Source organism: Microtus oregoni, unplaced genomic scaffold (assembly GCF_018167655.1).
Source record: "Microtus oregoni isolate MIOR12 unplaced genomic scaffold, Mior012 000005F_ref0000423, whole genome shotgun sequence".
In the NCBI taxonomy this organism is placed as follows: domain Eukaryota; kingdom Metazoa; phylum Chordata; class Mammalia; order Rodentia; family Cricetidae; genus Microtus; species Microtus oregoni.
Genome location: NW_024543064.1, coordinates 1,505,263 through 1,529,669, shown reverse-complemented (window position 1 = coordinate 1,529,669; position 24,407 = coordinate 1,505,263). Strand labels below are relative to the sequence as shown.

Sequence of the window (24,407 nt, the reverse complement as noted above, 5' to 3'; positions counted from 1 at the left end):
TCTCAGAGTTGTTTCAGTGTCTGTTCGTGGTTTGGATGCAAATGTCCAGTATAGAATCTATAATGTCAGTCAGGCAAGTCCATAGGTGCTGACCTGAAGCCAGGAACACCAAGCTCCAGCTCTTACCATGTGGGCTCTGATTCTAGCATGCAGCCCACTGGCCACCCACATCGGGGACAATGGCAACCGTTATGGGTGGTAAGCACTGTTAGCTGCGCTGGAGATGCCAGGGAGCGACTGGCTGAGATACTCCCGTGGCAGACTAGTGCCGCCCACAGCTCCTCACCCACCACTGCCCGGCCCATCGGCCATGCCAGGAGGCACCTCCACATCGTTGTGTTTATCTCTGTCGGTGCCCGGGAACTCCTTTCTGGCCACCCGCCCTGGCCCGCCCAAGGCCCGGCCTCCTTTCCTTCTGAAGGTCCGCACTGGTGCTTTCCAGGAAGCCCAAGTGGGTCCAGTGGTGAAGAGAGAAGAGAAACTGCTGATCCTTATCCTAGAGCTCAGAGCCCAGGACATTAGCGAGTCCAGCCAGAGCCAAGTGGCCCCTCCTGCAGAATCGCCAGCCATCTGTGTGCTGTTGTCACCCTTGAGAGACTCAGACCAGGAAGGACAGGAGGGGATGGGAAAGCCGCTAGGCTGGCCTGCTTGATGGGACACCCGAATTCTCACGGTGAAGAAAGCCAGGCTAGGGGAAGGCCCTGTGCTGTGGGTCACCTGCCAGGCCTCCGAGCAGGGCTCCCGAGACTCCCTGAGCTCTCCAGAGCCGACCTGACACCTTCCTCCCCAACCCCGGTGCATCCATGTCTGCAGTGACGAGAAAGGACTGTCATGGTCAGTGCAGAGCGGACACTCTTCATAGCACAAGACCATGGATCAGTGTCATGGTCAGTGCAGAGCGGACACTCTTCATAGCACAAGACCATGGATCAGTGTCACGGTCAGTGCGGAGCAGACGCTCTTCATAGCACAAGATGTGGATCAAGTGAAATGGCAGGGTGAGTGACATCTGCAGGGTCAGGACATTGTCAACTGCGCTTCCACCATCAGCCGCTCCAGGAATGCAGCTGATTTATAGCCTTGGGATCAGAGTTTGGGATTTCAGGATTGGAGGAATGGAGCCTCGCTCAGGAGTAACTTGGCAACTCTCAGGATGAAGGCCCATCCACATCCCAGAGGGACTTGTACCTGGGTGAGCAACCAGGCCCCAACCACATGTTCCATAGCTGGCTCCCGACCTCTCCAGAACTGAAGGGGGCCCCCAGCACATTGTTTATGAATAAGGCCTAGAGGCATTGGGGTCTCAAGGTCGGCACCCGTGGGCACCTACTCTCAGCACCTGGCCTGAGGCCTGTCTTTGTACTCATCTCGGGAGATCCAGCTGCCCATCTTGTGGTGGCTGCCCTCTCCTCTCGGCTGCCCATGAAAAGCTTTCCTCACAGGTTCTTGGGACTCTGACCCTACTGAGGGCTTCAACCTTCTCACCACCTTCTAGGCCTGAGTGAACCCTACCACCCACTTTCCTGTTCTGTCTGCATTCTCAGACACTAGGCAGTGTTCCCCTCCATCAGGAGCCCAGGCTGCAGGAGTCCGGGACAGAGTGGGGCAGCTGGTGCCCAATTAACCTCAGCAAAAGAACGTCTCAAACCAGGCCTTTTGTTGACTTCCCCAATACGAGTAATTCATAACCAAATAGAGCACCATTCTGATCTCAAATCTTTCTATGGCGTAATCCTCCTGCTGCTTCACACAATTGCTTGGGAACCCAGGTGTACTATAGAGAACGCGAATGGGGCACGGCGAGCGGCACCTTGCCCCACTCCGAGGTGTGTGTGCTCAAGTTGTGTGTTGTAATTGCCTTTTCATTTAAAAGCTCCGGGCATCAGAGCAGCCCACCTTGGTCCTGGCCCATTGTAGTCAGTCGCGGGTTCAGGTTCCCTCGCGATCAACTAAGTGCCACATCTTTGTATTGGGAGGCCTTTGTGCACCAAGTGCGCCTGTTGTTCGGTGGTGTTTTGTTTGCATGGTGTACGCTGGGCCTTTGTTCCCCTCTTTCCTGGCGTCATTAAAATTCAAGGGGAAAACACTTAGCAAAGCAAATCGGATCCCTCCTAACAAAATGCGGTGCTTCATCACCAAAGTAAAGGCTGCAGGAACCTCACAGCCTTGGATGTTCCTATAACAAAGGGTCCTGGGACTCCTTGGAGCCATCCTCTAAGGCCACCTTATCCTCTGTGCAGGGACAGTGGCACAGCGATGTCTTCAGTGGACTGGGCAGATTGTCGCACTGCTCGGGAGTCACTTACTGCGGGATGTTTATCAACGGCCACCCAGCAGGTAGGTGTTCCCAGCCTTCCCGTCGTTTCCTGGTGGGGTCTGCTGGGCAGCATAAGATCCATGCCACCCCTTTTCAGAAAAAGCATGTTCTAGTTGATTTCAAAGGGACTTGTGGCTGCGCAGACCCAGGTGGGTCTCCCACTTACGGGCTCTCCCAGCTCCATCTATACACCTCGGGCTCCCCCTAGCCACAGAACCTCTCGGCCACAGATACCTCCCAGACATAGGGCCTCTTGGCCACAGGATTTTGGAGTTACCTGGTCAAACCATGCTGGTTTGACACCCCCACCCCTGCCTCCCTGTGTGGCTTCTATCAGGCTCCCTTGAGACCTCTACACTCTGACCTGACTGCAGAGTGACCCATGTCTACCTCGGCTTGGTACCCTCCTGGCCATCATTGGCTCCTGTGTTGTTCCTAGTGGCCTCTCCTGAGACTTAGGACAGAGACGCTGTCCCAGGGTGAGCCTAGCCAAGACGTGAGTCCTTCATCTAAACCTTCAATCAGCCTGCCTCAGCCCCAGCAGCGACATCTCAGCAGACCCTCCAACAGGGTGAGAAAGGGCTGGAGCCCTTGGGTGCAGCTGTTACAAACACTAAAGCTCTGTTCTGCCCCCAGCACAGGCTCAGAAGATTGTGGTCCTGGGCCCAGAGGTCCTGGAAGTGTTCCAAGGCTGTCCCTTCACGTTGAGTGTACAGCTGCAGCAAGATGATGGGGAAATCGCCAAGAGTAAGTGTCTTCAGGGTGCTGACCCTACTCTTCCAGGAGGAATGGGCTGCAGGCTTTCAAGTAGAGCAAACCTGGGCAAGGTGGTCAGGCTGCTCCTGAGATAATATTACAGAAGTCCCTGCAGCCTGGTGCCAGCAGAAGGCTCGGGAGGCCTGTAAGACACACAGGTAGGGGTAGTCTTGTGTGTGCGCGCACATGTATATATGTGTGCCTTGAGAGAGTGCATTGCGCACGTGAGCGTGTGTTTTGGCACATGCAGACTCGCTGACTTGTGCATAGAAGATAGAAAATATACAGTCAGCTTGGCTGAGCAGATCAGCATAGACCATCACCCAGCTAGGCCAAAGGCACCCCCTCATTTCCTCTCTTGGGAATCGGATTTCTTTTTTTAGGTAACTGAACCTCATACCAAGACAAGGTATGAGCCACTGACTTCATGAAGCCCTTCCTACCATGTTAGTTCCTAGTATTTATTAATTCACCCAAGTTCAGTGCTTCAGTGAGAAAGTCATAATACATACATGGACAGGAGAGATGGCTCAGCAATTAAGATTGCAGACTGCTTCTGCAGAAGATCCAAGTTCAATTTGTAGTACCCACACTAGGTGTCTCGGATCCACTGGTAACAGCTCAGGGCTGATGGCTTAGGGGGTCTGATACCACCAGCCTCCATGGCCACTTGTCCTTGTGTGCACACAGACACTCAAACATATAATTAAAAATAAAATCTTTACTATATGTATTAAGTTGGCTTAGCAACTTTATGAAGGTATTATTTACATACCGTTAACTTCAGTATTAAATGATTCCATGATCTCATTTTAAAAGTTTTATGTTATTTTAGCATTCATATTTAGATTGTTGTTCCATTTTGAGCTAACTTCCATGACTAAGACAAGTGTCTGGCGCATCCCCCAGCCATGACTGTTAGGCTGACTGTCATTTCCCCATTGACCTAGGCTTCTGTGTAGTCTCAGTTCCGCCAGCTGACTGTATGCCCGCTCTTGTCAGGTAACTCTCATCTATGCCACACCATGCCATCTTGATCTTAGTCTTTACTCTCCAGCCTTGCTCTTTCCCAAAACTGTGTGGCTCTTTGGGTCCCTTACATTTCCCTATAAATTTCTCTAACAACAGAAACCTGCTGGGATTGTAATGGGATCACAGCGAGCCATCTCTTAGCACTGAGCCTACAGTTCATAGACAGAAAACACTTTGATTTCTCTTGACAATGTTCATTTTCCATGCATAAGTCTTATAATTTTTTAAAGCCTATTAATAAATGTTTCCCATGATATTCGACTATAATTGCTTTATCAATATGATTAATATTTACTGTTGATTTTGTGATATCTTTTGGAGAATTTTTGGGCGAGTATGGAGGTAGAACAGGATCCCATGTAGCTCCGGCTGTCTCCAAACTCCATATATAGCTGAAGGTGATTTTGAACTCCTGAAATCCTCCTTTCTCTACCTTCTGGTGCTGCAGTTATAGTTGTATACACCAACAGCCGCGCACACCCACAGCCACGCACACCCACAGTCGCGTACACCCACAGCCGCGCAACCCACAGCCGCGCACACCCACAGTCGCGCACACCCACAGCCGCGCAACCCACAGTCGCGTACACCCACAGCCGCACACACCCACAGTCGAGTACACCCACAGCCGCGCACACCCACAGTCGAGTACACCCACAGCCGCGCAACCCACAGTCGCGTACACCCACAGCCGCACACACCCACAGTCGCGTACACCCACAGCCGCGCACACCCACAGTCGCGTACACCCACAGCCGCGCAACCCACAGTCGCGTACACCCACAGCCGCGGACACCCACAGCCGCGCACACCCACAGCCGCGCACACCCACAGCCGCGCACACCCACAGCCGCACACACCCACAGTCGCCTACACCCACAGCCGCGCAACCCACAGTCGAGTACACCCACAGCCGCACACACCCACAGTCGTGTACACCCACAGTCGCGTACACCCACAGCCGCGCAACCCACAGTCGCGTACGCCCACAGCCGCGCACACCCACAGTCGCGTACGCCCACAGCCGCGCACACCCACAGTCGCGTACACCCACAGTCGCGTACGCCCACAGCCGCGCACGCCCACAGTCGCGTACGCCCACAGCCGCGCACGCCCACAGTCGCGTACACCCACAGTCGCGTACGCCCACAGCCGCGCACGCCCACAGTCGCGTACGCCCACAGCCGCACACACCCACAGCCGCACACACCCACAGTCGCGCACACCCACAGTCATGTATACCCACAGCCGCACACACCCACAGTCGCGTAAACCCACAGTTGCATACACCCTGCTGACCCCTTGCCTCATTAGTTGTAATTCTCATTAACTCTCTCCTGGTTCTCCTGCCTCCTATAGATGGAGTCTCTAACAAGTGTTGTCTTCCCAGGGCCTCCGCAGTTCCTGTAATAAAGGCTGACTGTTGATGTCTAGAAACACCTTGATTTTCTTCCCCTCTGAGGGCTACCTCGAGTGTCCCCCAGGTTTAGGATGCTGGCTCGCCCTCCATGTTACAGAATTGCTGCTCCATCTCCTCCACTTGCCTGGAGTTTCTTGCGTCCACGGACTTCCGGTTTCCTCACAGTAGGAAAATCTTCAGCCATTTCTCTCCCGCTCTGTTTTATTTCCCACGTGGAGATTGCCAAAGGTGGTCCCACCGTTTGCAGGGTCCCTCCTTCCTTCTTTCCAGATTGCCAGAGGTGGTCCCACCGTTTGCAGGGTCCCTCCTTCCTTCTTTCCAGATTGCCAGAGGTGGTCCCACCGTTTGCAGGGTCCCTCCTTCCTTCTTCCTCCACCCCCCGTGTTTGGTTTTTTTTGGATGACTTCTCTATATTTTCAGGCTCACACCTTGTGCTGGATCGCATACAGAGAACCCGTAGTTTACAGATTCTCTCCACGTCGCCATAGCTGGCCTTGACCTTGCAGCAGACCCTCCTACCTCTACCTTACTCTGTCATTGAGGGTGGCCCCGAACTCCTGCTCTTCCTCCCTCCACCGCTGTAGTGCTGGCATCATAGCCTGGACTGGAATAACTCGGTCCCTAGCTGTTAATTCTAGCACCTGGGCCATTCGCAGCTAACTTATTTTTCTCCTCATTACACACCATACTTTCCTGCATTCCTTGCATGCCTGGTAATCTCTGAGTGAATGCCAGGCATTATAAATTTTACTTTGTTGGTTGCCAGATATTTTTGCATTCCTATAAATATTCTTGAGCTTGTGTTCTGAAGCAGAGTTAAGTTATATGGAAAAGGCTTAATGCTCTTGGCCTTGTTTTCAAGATTTGTCCAACAGAGCTGAAGGAGCAAGTACCATCTAGTACCAGCTTGTTCCCAGGACTGGAGTAAGGCCTTCTGGGCACCTCCCCAACCAGTCTCCTGTGACTTCTGAGTCTTTCTGTCTAGGCTAGTGAGGGTGGGCCATCCCCAGCCTCGTGAGCCCCAGACCCCTTAGTTTTCCTTAGTTCTCTCTTAGCCGCATGGACTCTTCTTGCTTGTGTGCCCAAGGCTGTGTTCTGATGTCCCTGAACCCCATGTGACTCCGGAGGCTCTCCTCCATCCTTCCCCAGATTTCCAGCCCCTTTTCTTTAGTTGAGAGCATTTGCTGGAAAGCACCAGGGATCTAAGCTGCCCCCCTCCACAGCCACCTAAAGTCAGAGCCCACTGGGGTCTGCCACTTGGTCTAAGGTTTTTCCTCAGTTTGTAGAATCTGGCCACTTCTTAAGTCCCCTGTAAGTCTGGAGGTTCATCTCAGAGTTGTGTCAGGGCACGGAGCTCAAGACTGTGGCTCTGTTCCATCACCCCTGCCTGTCACCCTCACAGCCATCTTGCCTCATCCACAGCACTCAAGGTGCGCCCCATATGTTAGCCATCGCTTCTCTTCGCTGATTCCTCCAGATATGGCCACATGCCTAGCTTCATTACTTCTGCCTGCCCAGGAGGGCCCAGTGGATCTGTGCTCTATGGCTCAGAGTAGATACTGTCTACTCCTCAGACCCTGCGCTCTAGGGCCCCGGGCCTGCCAGTATGTGTGCCCACTCAGAAAATGCTTTCTAGGTATCAGTTTTGTACCTGGCCCTGTATTAGTGACTGGGGAGGTGGGTGATGGAGGCTGAGCCTGTTTCCCACGGTCAGGCTGGTAAATGAGCAGAACGAGCAACCGACCAACCTAGGGCGAGTTGCAGCATGTTGACCCACACATGGTTAGGAGGAGACCCTGCCGGAGTATGAAGGCAGTTGGCCAGGGCAAGATGGCCTTCGGGGGGATGAGATAGATCCAGAGCTGAAGCGCCAGTGTCCAGGGCTCAAGGGAAAGGGACAGAGGTTCAAGGTGAAAGAGGAAGCCTAGAGGGGGCAAGGCCAACAGGAGACTCCTGCCAGGCGTTCATCCAAGGACGTCAAATCAGGGACCTTCTGCATGACTAGCCAAAGACGAATGTAGTCATGGTCAGTTAGGATGGGGCAGCACAGACGTCCTTCACCTGAGCCCACCCTGGCCTGGATCTTTCATTCCTCACGTGGTATAAACGGTATGTCTCTTGATTTCTTCCTTTGGAAGGCGAAAGTGGCCGGATGCTGAAGATCTCAGCAGGGGTCAGATATGTACAACTCCCAGCGTACTCTGAGGTCAGCTTCTTCAAGATGGACGAAGATCACATGGAGACGCCCATCCAGACACCGTTGTAAGGATGCCGCATCTTCCCTGGGGGCACCTCTGAGGAGATAAGACTAGAGGGATGGCCCCATGGTTCCCTTGCCCATGCCTTCCCATGCACTCTAACTGGTGCAGGCCCGGATGCAGTGCCAACCAGCTCGATTTTGAAAGGTAGAAACAGAAACAGGTGAAATGACAGGGGGTGGAGGGCTGGAGGAAGCCACGTGCCTAGTGATCACCAGACACAGGGAGCAGGAGGGAACCCACTGATTGGTTCTCCTTTGACCTTAGTTGGCCTAGCTCCACAAGCATTTCAGGGTGACCCCCACACCTTCCAAGTATGACTAAGTAGTGTCCCAGGGTCAGGGCCAGGACATTCGCAGAGCGTGGGTGCCCCAGCTCCTCACCCTTACCCCTTTATTCCCAGCCCTGCCCCTTTGACCCACACTGTGGTATCTGTCATCTCTCTCCTAGTGGGTTTCAGTGTATCTCCTACCCTCTGTCCATCCCCAAGGCCTGGGGACCGGAGTCTGGGGCGACTATGGAAAGTGCCAGAGCTGACACCCTGCTCCCCAAGAGAGACTCAGAGTCAGTGATGGACTCAGGAGCCTTCCATGGCCAGGGAGACACCCCCAGCATCCTTCCAGGTGAGTGGGCCACACAGCAGCCCAAGGGCATGCAAGGTGACAGTGCCTAAAACCCTAGTGGGGACTGGGCCCAGGCCTGAAGCGCTGTCAGCACAGAGCAGATGTACCGGGAAATGGGGCTTCCTATCGTGGGTGACCGTGTGGCCTGTATCCTTACCACACAAACACAGCCAAAGCTGGAGGACCCAACCTAGGCTGAGTGGTACAGATGGTTGGTCAGTGGGCCCATGGCCCTATTTGGTCACCAGCTGCCTGGCTCTCCAGGCCATTTTACCACATGTGTATTTGGTTCACATTTCACAAAGTTGTGGTCCCTATTTCTGTGCCAGGCAGGTGGAACTTCATCCTGGAAGAATTCAGAGCCAGATTTACTTTGAGTCATTTGAGAATTATTCATGCAATTGAAGTTTAATCACTGCGGTTCGTTGTGTCTGGTGATATTAAGTTCTCTTATACTTTGATGCATCATAAATCCTCAGCTTACATCTTTTCTTTGAGACAGGGTCTTTCTACATATCTCTGGCTGTCCTAGGACTCACTCTGTAGAACAGAATGGCCTCAAACTCACAGAGATCTGCCTACCTCTGCTTGGGTGCTGGGACTAAAGGTGTGCACTGCCGTGCCCGGCTCAGCTTGCATCTTAATACGGCAACAGGGGCAGTCTTGGCCGTGCATGTGCATCAATACAGGCACCTGACTGGAGGTGAGGGGCCACTCGGGATCTCATGGAGGTGGGCTCTGGAGGCCAGCAGGAGGTGAGAGGCCACTCGGGATCTCATGGAGGTGGGCTCTGGAGGCCAGCAGGAGGTGAGAGGCCACTCGGGATCTCATGGAGGTGGGCTCTGGAGGCCAGCAGGAGGTGAGGGGCCACTCGGGATCTCATGGAGGTGGGCTCTGGAGGCCAGCAGGAGGTGAGAGGCCACTCGGGATCTCATGGAGGTGGGCTCTGGAGGCCAGCAGGAGGTGAGGGGCCACTCGGGATCTCATGGAGGTGGGCTCTGGAGGCCAGCAGGAGGTGAGAGGCCACTCGGGATCTCATGGAGGTGGGCTCTGGAGGCCAGCAGGAGGTGAGGGGCCACTCGGGATCTCATGGTCTCATGTGCCTTGTTGTGGCCTCCCTGCTCTGGGCCTGCATCCGGTCAGTTCTTCTGGAGTGAGAAGGTTCAGTTTGGGGGTGTCTTCCTGCAAAACCGCACATGTTATGTGTGGGGTTCTTTGTGGACTCTGTGGCCCCTGGGACTGGGATCCTAGCTTTCTGGCTGCCAGGCACAGATACAGGCACCAGGCCAGTGGTTCTGCACCTTCCTGATGCCGCGACTCGCTGTGGTGACACCAACCGAAAGTTACTTTCGTTGCTCCTTTGTAACTGTAATCTGGCTACCGCTATGGGTGGTCCTGTGAAAGGGTGGTTCTTCTCTCAAGGGTCATGACCCACAGGATTTCTGAGAACCCCTGCTCTAGGTGATTAGAAAGGCAAAGTGGAGTAGGAAGTTGTGCACATCCCAGACCTGACACCAAGGCAGACGTGGCGTGGAGGTAAAAGTCCTAGCTCTGCACAACCTGTATATAAGCCTGGATTAGATAGTGGCGGGCAGTTGCTTAGTTGGTTTCTTAGATTTTTGAGACAGAGTCTTGCTATGTAGCTTATACAGTCATCTTCCTCCTGCCTCACCTTTCCCAGCGCTGGGAGTTTGGATCTATACCACCATTCCTGGGAATATGGATATATACTACCACTCCTGGGATTATGGATCTATACTACCACTCCTGGGATTATGGATATATTACCACCATTTCTGGGATTATGGATCTATGCCACCATCCCTGGGATTATGGACATATTACCACCATCCCTGGGATTATGGATCTATACTACCACTCCTGGGATTATGGATATATTACCACCATTTCTGGGATTATGGATCTATGCCACCATCCCTGGGATTATGGACATATTACCACCATCCCTGGGATTATGGACATATTACCACCATTCCTGGGATTATGGATCTATACCACCACTCCTGGGATTATGGACATATTACCACCATCCCTGGGATTATGGACATATTACCACCATTCCTGGGATTATGGATCTATACCACCACTCCTGGGATTATGGATCTATACCACCATTCCTGGCAAAGGCCAGCATTTGAGAGAACATTCCTGATCATCACACATGTGCCTCAGACATGTCTGTCCCACCTGTTGCTTCACTGTGGCTGCCGGTGGGAGCCAGGGTCCTACCTTGATGCCTTTTGTCCTTGCAAACCACACACAGCCCTAGGTAGAGTCCCTTCCTTGCAGCTAGTCCATCAGTGAGGACCAGGTGTCTGTATAGTCAGGAAAACACTGAAACTTCCATTTAGGAATTCTCCGCAGCCCTGACACAACTCCATCCCAGAGCCCTTTTGCCTGTCTCAGCCTTTCCACCCAGAAACCTTCCGGCTGGCCTTAGGGAGAGACAGTTCCTCCTCCCTGGCTCCTCTTTTCCTCAGATGGCCCAACCTCTCCATAGACCCTGCTCCTCCTGCCCCTCCTGGCTGTACAGCCTGTGGCTTCCAGCAAGTCTCGCTCTGACTCCAGCTCAGGCTCTTCACAGGCTCTCTCTCCTGATGGTGGTGCCTAAGCTCTCCTGAGCCTTCTGAGACCCTCCCAGCAGTCACCCGACTTGTCCTCTCTGTGGTTGTGTTAGTCACATGACAGAAGAGGGACAAAAATGACAGTGGAAAGGTGGCAGTTCCAAGTCTCAGCAGCCCAGGTCTTTGGGGTGCTTGCCTGTTGACGCCCCAGAAATCCTGACAGTAGGGGCCAGAGATGCCCAGAGCCCAGAGTGTGATAGGCTTGTCTTTGCCAGGGCAGCAACATTTCTGACAGGAAGATGACTGTCCAAACAGCCATCTCGATAAGAGCAGCGAAGGCTGCAGGTCCTTCAGTGTGAACACAAAGGCTGGGGTGGGGCTCATATTCTTTCCTTATGGGCAAGCTGTAGTCTCCAGAGGACAACCAGACCCCGTGCACCCATGAGCAGAAGCCATGCTGATCTGGCCTGGGGGGCAGCACCTCCCCAGGACCCCGGGAGCCAGCCTGGCCCGTCTCCCCCTTTGTCTGACTCCACCTCGGCTACAGGAGTAATTTCATGCTGCCTCGGCAGAATAGTTCTCATATTTCTGCATAAAAATACTCGCTGGGCGCCACGCCTTCCGCTCTGAGAGACTTTCCGAGCCAAGTGCTGCGGTCTCAATGAAAACCAGGCCCCAGAATTCAGAGCTTGCTCTGCACTGTGCTGCTGGAAGGTGCCTGCCCTGTCTCCTGTGCCGCCCAGAGCCTGGTCCTTGTGATTTTATCACAGGACAGCCCAAGAAGAGGTCACTGAGGGGGCACAAGGCCCCCAGGGGTCCCCAGTACACCGAGTGGTTAACATAGGAGCCAGGCCCAGGTTCCTTCTGGGACCTGTCAGGAAGTGTCACCTTGGGGTCTCGGACACTTAGGAGGCCATAAGGAGCATGGCCCTCCTTTCAGAAAAACCACGAGGCTTTGTGTCTGACACCTCAAGTCTGACACTGACCTTGGTCATTCTAGGCAAATTCTATATCACTAACCTATATCAGGGTCATCAATCCTTGTTGGGAGCTCCTCGAGGGCTGGCCAGCACCCCTGAACCCAACTGTGGGAGCCTGGACTCCCATTTCCCTATTGTTTCTAGCCAGACTGTAAACTAAGAGCTGGCAGGCCATATGTATGATCACCCCACCCATCCCCCTCCCTGTGCAGGAGGGCTGGTGAGGGTGGACCCACTTAAATCTAGACTGAACCAAGGTGGCAGACCAACAGTCAGAGAAATGGCTTTCTGCCTATTTCTATCCTTCTTAAAACTTCCCTGCCCAAGGGAATGAGTAAAAATTGGCTCTGTCTGCCCATCTGTCTTACCAGGTGGACTGAAGGGCCCAGGAGTGACCTCTGGGTAGGCAGTTTCAGGCCCTTGGACCACACTAGGAGCTGTTCACTGAGCAAGAGACACACGGATTCCCCTCCTTCTCCAGGGCCTTCAGCCCCCAGGGCTCCAGGACTGGAACATGCCCCTAGAATGACTTCCACCTGAAGTAACTCTCCTGCTCCATTCAGTGCACTTCAGACCCAGATCCCTGGCAGGAACGGGCAAAGGCCCAAGCCAGTGGCGGGCAAGGCGAGCACGCTTATGAATGCTTCTACAGCTCTCTCATTTCTCTGTCTTACCCTTGCTTGCTGTGGTCCCACTTAGGATAGATTTATTGTACTACTAATTGTCAACCACGATCCAGTTAAACTAGTTTTCCTTCTCTCAGCGCAGCTTCCAACGCTGGCTGCCTTTCCTTTCTAGTTCCTCTCTCCTGTTAGTCTGCCTTGTACCCAGGACAAAGACCCCTGACTCCTCTGCCCCAGGGATCCCAGCAGTGCCCGCAGGGGCCCCACCCAGCACCTCCAGGTTTTCACACTGGCCTTCATTCTGCAGGATGGAGGGGCCCTTGGCCATGTGCCTTTCCTCCCTAGGCATTCTGCAGAGCCCTTAAGTCACTAAGGAAGCTTAACTCTGTCCTGAGCAAGAGCAACATCTGATAAAAAAAAAAAAGACCCTCAACCAAAGAGCGATGAACCCCCTGCAGCTAGGAAGCCTGACTGCTACAGCTTAGGACACAACCCTGTCAAGAGCCTGGCTGAGGCTTCCCCACATCTGAGACTGTGCCTGGAGTCCCTCTCTGGGTCGGCAGGAAGGAGGTACCTGGGGAGGCATGCTTCAACCTGTGACAAGGAGTTAAAAGTCAAGTCCTGCACAGAAGAAATGCCAGACTGTGCCTGGAGACTGCAGCCAGAGTGGAGTCCTGGGTCCCTTAGAGACAGCAACGACGGGTACAAATCCGAAACAGTCTCATTGCGTAAGGGGAAAGTGGAACAGGGAGTATGTCCTTAGAGTGGACTTCAGTATTTCAGACAGACAGACAGACAGAAACCCTGGTCATCTTGCTCTTGTCCCTGGCAGGGTCCCTCTGCTGTCTCACTGTGTCCCTGGTGCCAACATCCCTCCCTTTTAGGCAGATCTAACGAGGCTGTGAGGCTTTCTCAGGTCTGTGGTTCTGAAGGTGAAGAATTGAGGGCTGGCAGGGTGGGAGGAGCCAGGTCAAGGACGTCCTGATTAGGCATCTGGTCACCTCAGAAACTGCACACTCATCTCACCATCCAGACAGGCCACCAAAGAGTAAAGCAGGGACAAGAGCCCAAGGGGCTCACATCAATGGCTGTTAACTCAGCAGAAGGCCTGAGATGACGGGGACCAAAAGGTGCATGGGTCTTGTTCCTGCTGAGGCACCTTAGGATGGTGCTTCTTCTTTTTTTTTTTTTAATTTCGAGACAGGGTTTCTCCGTAGCTTTTTTGGTTTTTCTGTAGCTTTGCAGCCTGTCCTGGAACTAGCTCTTGTATACCAGGCTGGCCTTGAACTCACAGAGATCCACCTTCCTCTGCCTCCCAAGTGCTGGGATTAAAGGCATGCGCCACCACCACCCGGCTAGGATGGTGCTTCTGTGCAGGGGCATGAAGGTTCCACCAGAAGCCGTGTGTCTCTTGCATACCAGTCACCAAGCACAGCCAGAGCCAAGGATGGGACTGACCTGAGCTCCTGAAAACTGCGGCTTTACTGTGAGAAGATGAGATACTGACTCATTTTAAAACATTTAAAACTGACTGGTTTTAGCTAATGACCCAATAATAACTTCAGCTCCATTGATGTTTGCTTCTCCCCCGTACATCGCCCAGGGGCGGGGCAGATCCACATCCAGTTGTGGGATCCCCATTTCTGCCTCTTAGTCTCTTCCTTAGTGATGTGCATTTACCAAGCCATGTCCTAGAAGGCTAAACAAGCTTCAGATATCGTGCCTACTGGGAAGGAAGAAAATATGAGGGGCAGAAGTTGGTCACACCGCTTCATACCAGGCCACGAGGAGATAAGTGTAATGTGCCAACAAAGATTAAGCTCCATTATCAGCGATGAAGGGGAAACTGGACTGTAAGCATCTTTGCCAAGTAGAAATCCCATCAAGGCACACCATCCACACACAGACATCAGACAGGGTCCCCAGCACCTCTTCAGGCACAGATCACGCCTCCACTTCACATCTGTGACAAAGACTGTCCCGCCGTGACCCCCAAAGCCGTGCAACCCAGCCTCTAGCACCCCAGACCTGTGGGGCTATGGTGGGGGGCTTCCCAGCTGTAACAGTGAGGCTGCTGCCTCTGCCAGACCGACAGGGAGTATGGAGAGGGCCACGTGAGAGCAAGGGGGACGCGCCACCTAGGCCGACTCCTACCGTATGCTCATGTTCACCCAGCCTGTTTCGCCCCTTTGAGCACTGAGGGGTTTCCGTTTGGACAACCCAGCTCAGAGGTCAGGTTGCCCCGAGGAGGAGGTGGGAAGGAGACTCTGGAGTGCTCGTGAGTCAGACCTGAAATTAAAGCAGCACTGGAGGTGGGACACACTTTAATCAGCAGTGTTTCAACGTGTTCTTGAAGCCTGCGGCCAATAACCAAGGCAAAGGGAGCTCCATCCCCAAGATAGAAACAGCGCTGCCCTCTGCAGATCCTCAGCATCCCCAGCCTACCCCGGTGTCTCTGGACCGGAATGTGGCACAGCAGCCTTGTGAGGGGAGCTCGGCACTGCCGGCAGCAGAGGCTGCAGGAGGCACTGTCTGCTGGTTGAAGGCCACCGACCCCCCTGAGAGCCTGCTGCCCAAGTCCAGCTCCCCTACCCTCACCTGTAGGGAAATGGCTTGAGGTTTGCTCACCAGGTACCAGCCACCAGGTCATTGAGGCAACTCAGGATACTGCCCCTCTTCCCAAGCATCCCTGGCCTCAGCCCACCTCGCCTTCAACTGGGACTTAGGGTCTCAGGCTTCCTTGGTCTGGGATTCCTTCAAATTCAAAAAACAAGCCCTTCAAAAACTTGTGTTTCTACTTACACAAAGAACTAAAGAGAAACGAGAAAATGTATTCTGTTTCTGGAGGCCTAATGTCAGTAATAGGTAACTGCGAAGTGTGGTATTTCATTATTCTGTTGATATGAAATATTTCAGTTGTTTTAATTGTTTTTAAGTTTCCAGTAGACTATTTGCATTTCGATGAGCATCACCGACAATTCCTAGGCATGGACTATTGCCAGATATTGCAAGTCCTATTTTGGATAAATTACAGCACCCAGATTTTAGCAACAAAGCACATTGATTTTATATTCAAAGGGCTTTTTATATTTAGTCTCTTAACCTTTTGTAATTCCCACCCACAGCTTGAAGAGCAGAGTCCTTTGTGTTCCTTGTTCTCGGTGGGGCGTCTGCCGCGCCCCGCAATTTGGGCCCATTGACTCATGCGGCAGGTGCGGGTGATTGCGGGTGGACGCTGTGGGCGCCGGCTGGTGATTGCAGGAGGGACAAGGTGGGCTCCGGGCCCGTGGCTCAGACAATCCCTTGCAAATTAGCTTTGGGAACCTAGAGGAGCCAGTGCCATGAGAGAGAAGGTCGGTTTTTTCTTTTCTTTCTTTCTCTTCCCCCCCCCCCCCCCCGTAATACACAAAACCTCCTAGTGAATGTTTTCAATTGGTACGAATGAGTTTTCTTTTTTATGTTTCGGACAAATGGTTTTGAGTATTCACCGTGTTCTATCTATGAAGAATCAACCGTTATTGTATGACAGTTTTAAAAACCAAGGTGCCCTTTGCTGCTAATTCAATCTTGCCAATAAAGTGGCGGAATGTGTAGCGAGAATTTCTGGAAATTTCATTGCCTCATGGGGTAACACTACATTCTAATATTAATTCTCTATGGTTAATTACGGCAGGATAGCCTGAGAGAGCTATATTTCTAAGGCGAAGTTCGTTCTATGATTTCCTTTTGGCGGAATTATTAGAGGGAATGTCCCAGAAAAATATAGCATGAAAAGATGTATTCCTTCCCATGCCAAAACAGCAATAGGAGTAGAAGTTGGCTCAGATGGTGGTATCTGTGCAGAGACACACAGAGGTCTTGCGAGGTGCCCATGGGGTCCCCACACATTAGCCCTCAGCAAGGGGTGGAGGACGAGGGAGAGGACCCCTCCCATCCTCAGGGCTCAGCTCTTTTGTCTTTGAGTAAAGTTGGGTCTCTCACTGCCTCCCTTCCTCTCGAGGTTTCTGGATTTCCACAGGTCCTCTCTTTTCATACATTAAAAAGAGGTCTAATTCTATTTTTGACTTTACTCATGGGAGGAGGACATGTGCCTGCCGTGGCATCTGTGTGGACGCCAAAGGCCAGCTCTCCTGAGTTCGGTTCTCTGCTTCCACTCTGTGGTTCCTGGGGATCAAACTTTGGTCAGGTTTGACACGAAGCATCTCTACCCACTGAGTAATCCCACCAGTCCTGAGCTTCTGTCTTGCTATTTCCTCCCTTCCTGTCCTGAAAAAACATCAATCCTAAAGTTATTACATCTTAACAATGAGGGTGTAGCTTGGGGCCCATGAGGGATGCTAAGGGCGTGGAAGAGGGGCCCTAAGTGGCATGAGGAGGGTTCACGGCAAGGAGTGGTCTGAGCCTGAGAGGTTGGGGGAGGCTCTGTGAGGACCACAGCGCTAAGAGTCCAGACACTAGGGTAGGTCCAGTGAGTCCCTGCCTTGAGAACCCCGAGGCAGGAGGTCAGATATGGAAAACAAGACCCTCAGAAGCGAAAGGGTGTCTGAGTGTGGTATTACAGACAATGATAAAAGCTGTGTGCCTGTACACCTGTGTACAAACAGCTGGGGGTGTGAGCACCCCCTTCCCCCCTGCAGCAGAGAGCAAGCATAGCACCTGGTGCTGGATCTCCAACCCTGCCCTCATGAGAACCAGAGTGTGGCAATGAGGACCCGCAGAGCTGGGTGGGAGGGGACCCGCTAAGAGTGTCTGATGGAGGTAGGATCTCCAGCAGCAACCTTAGACAACATGGGGCATTTAAATAAAGAATAATGACCCTGAACCAGAGACCACTGAGAGTGTGTGCCTAAAACCCAGAGAAGCAGGTCTGGGATGTCCTGTAAGTCTGATGGCAGGTGACATTTTAGGTGGCCTTGAAGCCCCATAAATTCCACCAGAGTTCAAGGGGAAGTGCTCAGGGGGACCGGAAGCTGCCACTGTAACCAGGCCTCCAAGTGGACCCTGTAGGACTACAGTAGGGCCTGTGGCAGAGAGGTCTGGATGGTCCATAGGCCCCAGGGTCACAGCAGCCAGGGAACAGCCTGGGTCTCCGCCCTTGTGTGCCTGCCACGGACAGGTGTTTTGTAAACTGTGGTGAAGAGGGACTTGGTAGGAAACCCTGGGTCTGTCTGAACTGCAAGCCCTGCTGCCGACTGTGTCTGAGTGTCCGTAGGTCTGAGACGTTTTATTCTGTGGACTTGGCAGCCCTAGGGATGGAAGCCAGGGCCTTGCGAATACCAGCTCGCTCACAGATACCACTGAGCCACACCCCTAGTTCCCCAACAGCTTTTATGAGTAAAGAAAGAAAAGACCTTCCTGCCCTGATGTTTCCTAAGAGTTTGCGGTTGCTGGGCAGGTTTGAGCAGCACCCTGATGTCAGGATGGAGCCTGCAGCCTTTGCACCCTTCTGCACCCGTCCTCCCAAGTACCAGCAACCCCTCTGGCCTCCACAGCTACAGTCTTCAGCGGAACATAGATGGTTGTCCTGTCAGCCCCACTGTTCTCTTTGGAGCTGGACATCTAAGTCCCCCCCAGCTCTGAGAACCAGGAGGCCTCCCTGTCACTGCTAGGAAGGAGGTGGCAGCAGGCTCTACAGGAGCAACACAGGATGCACTGCGTCGTAAATGGCAGGTGACATGTGCCATCGCTGCCTGGTGGCTCTGCCTCCTCTGCTGTCATTCTGTGCGGATGGCGCCAATGCTGAAACCATTCAGGGGCATAGAGAGAGGAAGCAAGGCGCACTCTAAGGAGGACCTTGGTAGAGGCAGCAGGGACAGGCGGATCCCCAGACTAGGGCCTGCCTCCATGGAAACACTAGCTCCCTGGTGCCTCAGACCTTAGGGTCTGCAGGGTCCCCCCTGCTTTCACAGGTTACCCTCAATGCTGAGGTCACCTCTCCTGTGACTTTGGGCCATTCTAAAGACCTTCTGCCAGACAAGCAGCGAGGTTGCCTGCATCTTGACCAGCAGCCTCGAGGACAGCTTTGTTGTTACTGTTTCTTTCATTTTGTGTCCATGAGCCAGGTGGCGGTGGTGCACGCCTTAAATCCCAGCACTCAGGAGGCAGAGGCAGGTGGATCTCTGTGAGTTCAAGGCCAGCCTGGTCTACAGAGTGAATTCCAGGACAGCCGGGGTCTACGCGGAGAAATTCTGTCTAAAAAAAACAAATAAACAAATAAATAAAAACAGGCTTCATGAAGTCCTGGCCGTCCTAGACTCACTGATGTAGACCAGGCTGGCCTGGAACTCACCGAGATCCTCCTGTATCTCCCTCCCCCGTGCTGACATCAAAGGTGTGCGCCACCGCACCCAGCTTCAGGGACCCTGAGGACAGAAGTGAAAAAGAGAAGCCACATTAACAAGAATCAGCCTTGGCATCTCCCACCTCACCTGCCGTCCCCACCCAGGACCTCTGCCCTCCCCACCCAGGACCTCTGCCCTCCCCACCCAGGACCCCTACCCTCCCCACCCAGGATCCCTGCCGTCCCCACCCAGGGCCCCTGCCCTCCCCACCCAGGACCCCTGCCCTCCCCACCCAGGACCCCTGCTGTCTGTACTCAGGACCCCATCAGTCAGCCAGCCTTTCTCCTTACTCTGTGGCTTGCTGGCATGAGTTTAGCCCGTGTGGGAACCCCAACCATTCACGATCATCTATGATTAGCTCTGCTCACTTGTGGCCTTGACCCAGGGCTCTCTCCTCTCCTGGGTTTCTGCTCCCTTGAGGTACCCTAATCTGGAGGACTGTGTGTCCATCCTTCCCCAAGGACACAAGAGTCTTAGGTTCCAGGCCACACCCATTCAGAGCGGGGCAGGATTTCAGAAGGGCTACAGGCTTGGTGGATACCCAGACTTGTCCCTGGAGTGGCTTTGCTGCTTGCTATTTGGCTCTCACTCCCTGACTTGCCCTGGACAGCTGTTGCCCCTGAGCAGAGGTGCCTTCGAGGCTGAAAGCAATCAGGAACCCCACATAAGCAGGACACCTAGGGACTCCATACCAATTCCCCTTGGCCTGGGGCCCTTCCAGCATCCCTACAGAGCCTGGGGCTGTCCCAGTGGCCCAGCCTTGCTGTTTTGCTGTACACAAACAGCTTGGCTGGGGAGAGCCTCCTGAAGGCGAGGAGTGGGTGGGGGTGTCAGAAACAGACTCAGAAAGAGCCTCGAATTAGCCCAGTCTTGGAAGCCTGCCAGCAGCAGCTAGCTGGCTTCCCTGTTCCAAAGCAGTTCTGACACAGAGCTCCAGAAGGCAGGCATGGAGCAGCCGCGTGCCTGAGGCTGCAGAGTTTCACAAAGGAGTTTCCAGCCAGCTTAGGTGTGGCACAGAGCGTGGGCTCTACAGAAATCACGTGGGGCAAGCAGTATCTCTTGCCTGCTACCTCAGCACTTAGAAGGGTGAAGCAGGAGGATTATCATGAGTTCAAGGCTGGCTGGGGCAACGTAGTTCTAGACCAGCCTGAAATAAATAATGAGACCCCGCCTTAAATTCTATTTTAAAATAGCCACTCAGTGGAACCCGAACAGAAATGGCACTCTGGTGTTCACTCTGGATCCCAAGACAAGCTCCCATAAAACACTCAAGAGTGTTTGCATAAGGTCCATTTTCTGTGTTTCAGGAAAGCAGGGCAGACCTCACTGGGCTCCGGCAGGCTTTGCACTGCCACAGAACCTTGTGGCTCTGCTCAGCAGCCAAGACTGCCTGTCACTGAGCTTGGCTCAGAAAACAGAAGGCACAGTTAGTTACCTTTCTCATCAGGCCACCCCTGTCCAGGGTTGTAGAAATCAACATTTGGAAACGAGTTTTTTCTTTTTCTTTCTTTTTTTTTTTTTTTAGTTTTTGGCAAGGCCTCCTGTAACCTGGGCTGGCTTCACAGGCGGAGCCAGGGATGATCTTGAACTTCTGATTTTCCTACCTGCACCTCCTGAGTTCTGGGATTACAGGGACACACTCCACACTAAGAAGCAGAGGCTAGAGGCAGGTGAATCTCTGAGTTCAAGGCCAGCCTGGCCTGCGGAGAGAGTTAGATCAGGGGAGGTGGAGCTTTTGGAGAGATGGCTCAGCAGTTTAGAGCTCTGTCTGCTTTTCCAGAGGTCTCAGGTTCAATACCTAGAGTCCATAGGGCAGCTCACAACTGTCTGTACCTCTAGTTCCAGGGAATCAATCAAATGTCCTCTCCTGCCTTCCTCTAGCACCTGGCATGCATGTAGTACATAGGCATACATGCAGGCAAAATACCGTAATGCATAAAATAAAAATAAAAAAATCTCAAAACAAAGAAATAAAAAAAGAAACACCAAAAATTGGCCTGTAGGGGAGGGTAGCAGGACAAGGCTGAAGTTGAAGGCTCTGTGCAGTTTTCCTACACAATAAAAACCTACTTACACAACTGATTCTTTGAGAGGGGTCACTGGCGTGCAGGCCAGTGCCTTTCCACCCTTGTGATGTTTTATTTACCTATGGCGCGTTATGACAGAACGCTGACCATCAGCAACTCAGAGGAGCAAGGGTCTTTGTTTTGTTTCCAATTTATTTAACCTTATATTATGTGCATTGATGTGAAGGTGTCAGATCCCCTGGAACTGGAGTTACAGACAGTTGTGAGCTGCCATGCGGGTGCTGGGAATTGAACCCAGGTCCTCTGGAAGAACAGCCAGTGCTCTTAATTGCTGAGCCATCTCTCCAGCTCTGGAGCAAGAGTTTATTTTGGCTCAAGGTTTTCAGGGTTTCCATCTATGGTCACTTGACCCCATGCACTTGGGCAAGATGTCATAGCAACAAGAACATGGAGGAGGGTCTTTATATACAGTGATGTATATAAAGGCTAGACTCACAGCCAATACATACATATATTGGTGTGTGCAGTGGCAGGGGAGCCAGAGGCTTTTGTGCCCTGCTTTTGTGCATGCACCGGGGATCCAAACTCAGGGTTCAAGCCTGCTCAGCAGATGTTTCCCCCACTGCACCCTCTCATTGGCTTCTGTCTTCTACTGAAGATTAAAGACCTGGTTTAACCTTTAAATCTAAACCCAGCGATCTGATTCCTTTCAAAGTTTCTTCAACCTCCCAAAATACTGTGCCACACCAGCTGGAGGCCAAGAGACTGACGGGAGTCATTTCAAACCAAGCAGGAACAGCCCCCAGGCCTGGGCACCTGCAGAACCCTGTATAGTTGTGTCTATTCCCTTACTTGTGAAGGGGGCAATGGGCGGTCACTGGGTGTGTGCAAGCTGTGTCTGAAGCACTAAGCAAGGCTCTGGTCCTGGGAGCCTCGGGGAGCTGCACACGATTGACTCATTTCTTCTGGGCTGTAACGGCAGAGTCGGAGCTAGAGGGCTACATGCTGGGGAGGCCTGTGCAGAGACTGGAGACAGATCAGGCACTGCCGCCCCTTAGCCATAGGGTGGAACCTCTGTCGGCTGATGGCAGACCTTCCCCATTAGTCCTAGCCACAGCAGGGCCAAAAGAACAAGAGCACCCCTAGATGAGCAGGGCAGACACACTGACAGCACGGAAAGCCTCACCTGGACGCCTGGATGTCCTTCTGATGGGAACTGTACTGCTAACTTACCCAGGCACTGTGCCGTTCCTTAGCTAATGGAGTGCACACTGAAGACTAATGCCCTGTGTCTGGTCACCTCCAGGCGAGTCCATTCTGTCCCCTCAGGGCTAGTAACATTTAATTTTTTTTTTTTGAATTCACTTAAACAAAGAAAATATTTGAGCCCACAGCCTGTGCTCCCCGTGGCGAGTCCCGGGCCCAGGGCGGCCGTTTCACGGTGAGGCAAGCCCTCTCAGTGTTGTTTGTTCCTGCAGTTTCTCTGCCTTCTGCCTCCATGCCCTACACAGGCGATTAGGGAGTCTAATTGGTTTGCCTGTAAAAAGATAATTAATTGATATTTCCTTCACAGGGAGGTCAAGCTGCCCGTCCTGATCCCTAGCAGAACCTCAGCTCTCCAGAGCCTCCTTCCCTGAGGTGGCCCAGCAACCTTTATCTTGCTGATAAAGCCATAATTGCCATCAGCACAGGCAGAGGCCTTAGGGTTGGTTCCCAGAGATTAAGAATCCCGTTCCTGGGCCTCTTGGTTGGGGGGAAGTAGCTACTGGGCAGGAGAGCCTCCAAAAAATGCACCAGGCATCATCACAGAGCACTCGGTATCTACCGCAGAAACTGCCGGCTGCAAAGTTCCTGCCCTAGAACTGCAGTCAAGGGTGGTTCCCCCTCTGGGGATGGTGTGGGCTCGTGTGTAGTGCTGGAATACCTCTTCCTTGTGTCTCTTCAAGCTTTGGAAGTGACCCCCTGGCTGGCAGTGGCTGGAAGACAGACACTTCTCCTGACAGCATTGCTGCCCTATCTGATAGCCACACTGCGGCTTATCTCTTCGAGGCAGAGAGATCTTAAGCCTTTAGGAAGCTCTGGCAGTCTTTTGCCTATTAGGTTTGTCCTAATAGGACCAAGTTTGCAGACAGGGTGGGCACAGTGAGAACAGTGCCCCAGGGTGAGTGGAGCAGGAGGTCAGAAGCACAGCCATGGAGATCCATGGCAGCAGGAGCAGAAATTAGTCCTGACATCTCCAGGTGCTACCGCAGCAAAGCACACAGGACTGCAGAAAGGGAACAAACAGCCCTTGGGGCAGGGGGAGGCAGCTGGTGAGGGAGGCTCTGAGGTGGCTGAAGGATGAGCAGGGTGCAGGGGGCTCAGACAGAGTACGGAGAGTGTGGAGCAGAGGGGCTCGCCCTCTGACACTCTAGCAGAGCTGAGAGCATGAGACACAGGGTGTGATCCCATCCATGTCCTCTGCCTGGAGGTTTCACTCGTGCCCCACAAGGCAGGCAAAGCCCTGGGAAGTTTAGGGCAACCGTCACAGGGGCCCCATCCATGCTCTGAACCAGTTTTATGCTGGGGGTGAGGAATAGGTTGCAGGGCAGATTGGTGATGTCTGGGAGCATCATGGCTATCCCACTGTAGACAGTAGTGGCCTGGACTCAAGGACAGGGTAGAAAAATGAGAGGACTGCGGGTAACTAGTTGGAGAAAGGGTTTCTGTCTGTACGGAGGAGAAGGGGAATTGTGACTGCAGCGTGTGGACATCCTGGGGACAGCACATGGGTAGAGCAGGAAGCAGTGCATCTGTTCTCCTAGGAGCCGGACACTGGGGCTCCTCTGGATGAACATGACACCTACCTACTCCCATGAGAAGTGAGGGCGTATGAGCAGAACAGAAGCCAGCCTACACCAAGGCACCAGAAGGCACCTGGCATGGTGTGGGCATGGGCGATCACCACTGATGATGGGGTTGAAGATGTGACAGTTGCTCTGGAGCTGGGGTCTAGAGGGTCCTAACCGTCTTCTCGTGGAGCCTGATCCTCATCCACTATGGAGAAGTGGTGGACAGGACAGCTGGTGAGCCTTCCAAGTGGCCCTTTTCCTCTAGAGAAGCCACATGCTGTGGGTGCCTCTAGACTGTCCCCAGGAGTCCCCCCTCCCCCAAGCTCTCTGTCCAGATACACACAGGGTTAGCATAGGAGAGGCAGCTGGCGACCTTGCGTGGCCTGTCTGGACACCATGCCTGCAGGGAGGAAAGCCTGCCGGGTGAACAGTCTGCTGGGCCACAGGGATTGAAGAGGCAAAGGTGAGAAGTGAAGACTTCTCTTACTTGAGATGACAAGGGTTGTGGTCAGCCCTACAGCCTCACTCTTGGGCTGGAGGAAGGTCCATATCCAGATGGCCTCAAGTGTCAGTTCTGTGTGGGCCGAGGAACCAGGCTGCCAGGTTCCCACTGT

General features: G+C 53.1%; 1 protein-coding gene across 1 annotated transcript in view; it reads left to right on the top strand.

Moving 5' to 3' along the window:
- LOC121448670 (MORN repeat-containing protein 1-like) overlaps window positions 1–24,407 on the top strand; it is a 55,326-nt gene that overhangs the window by 14,727 nt on the left and 16,192 nt on the right. Inside the window, exons 7-10 of the mRNA XM_041652838.1 lie at window positions 2,241–2,337; window positions 2,954–3,064; window positions 7,664–7,787; window positions 8,234–8,406. Coding sequence (XP_041508772.1) covers window positions 2,241–2,337; window positions 2,954–3,064; window positions 7,664–7,787; window positions 8,234–8,406 — 505 coding nt within the window. The remainder of the gene's footprint in view (window positions 1–2,240; window positions 2,338–2,953; window positions 3,065–7,663; window positions 7,788–8,233; window positions 8,407–24,407) is intronic.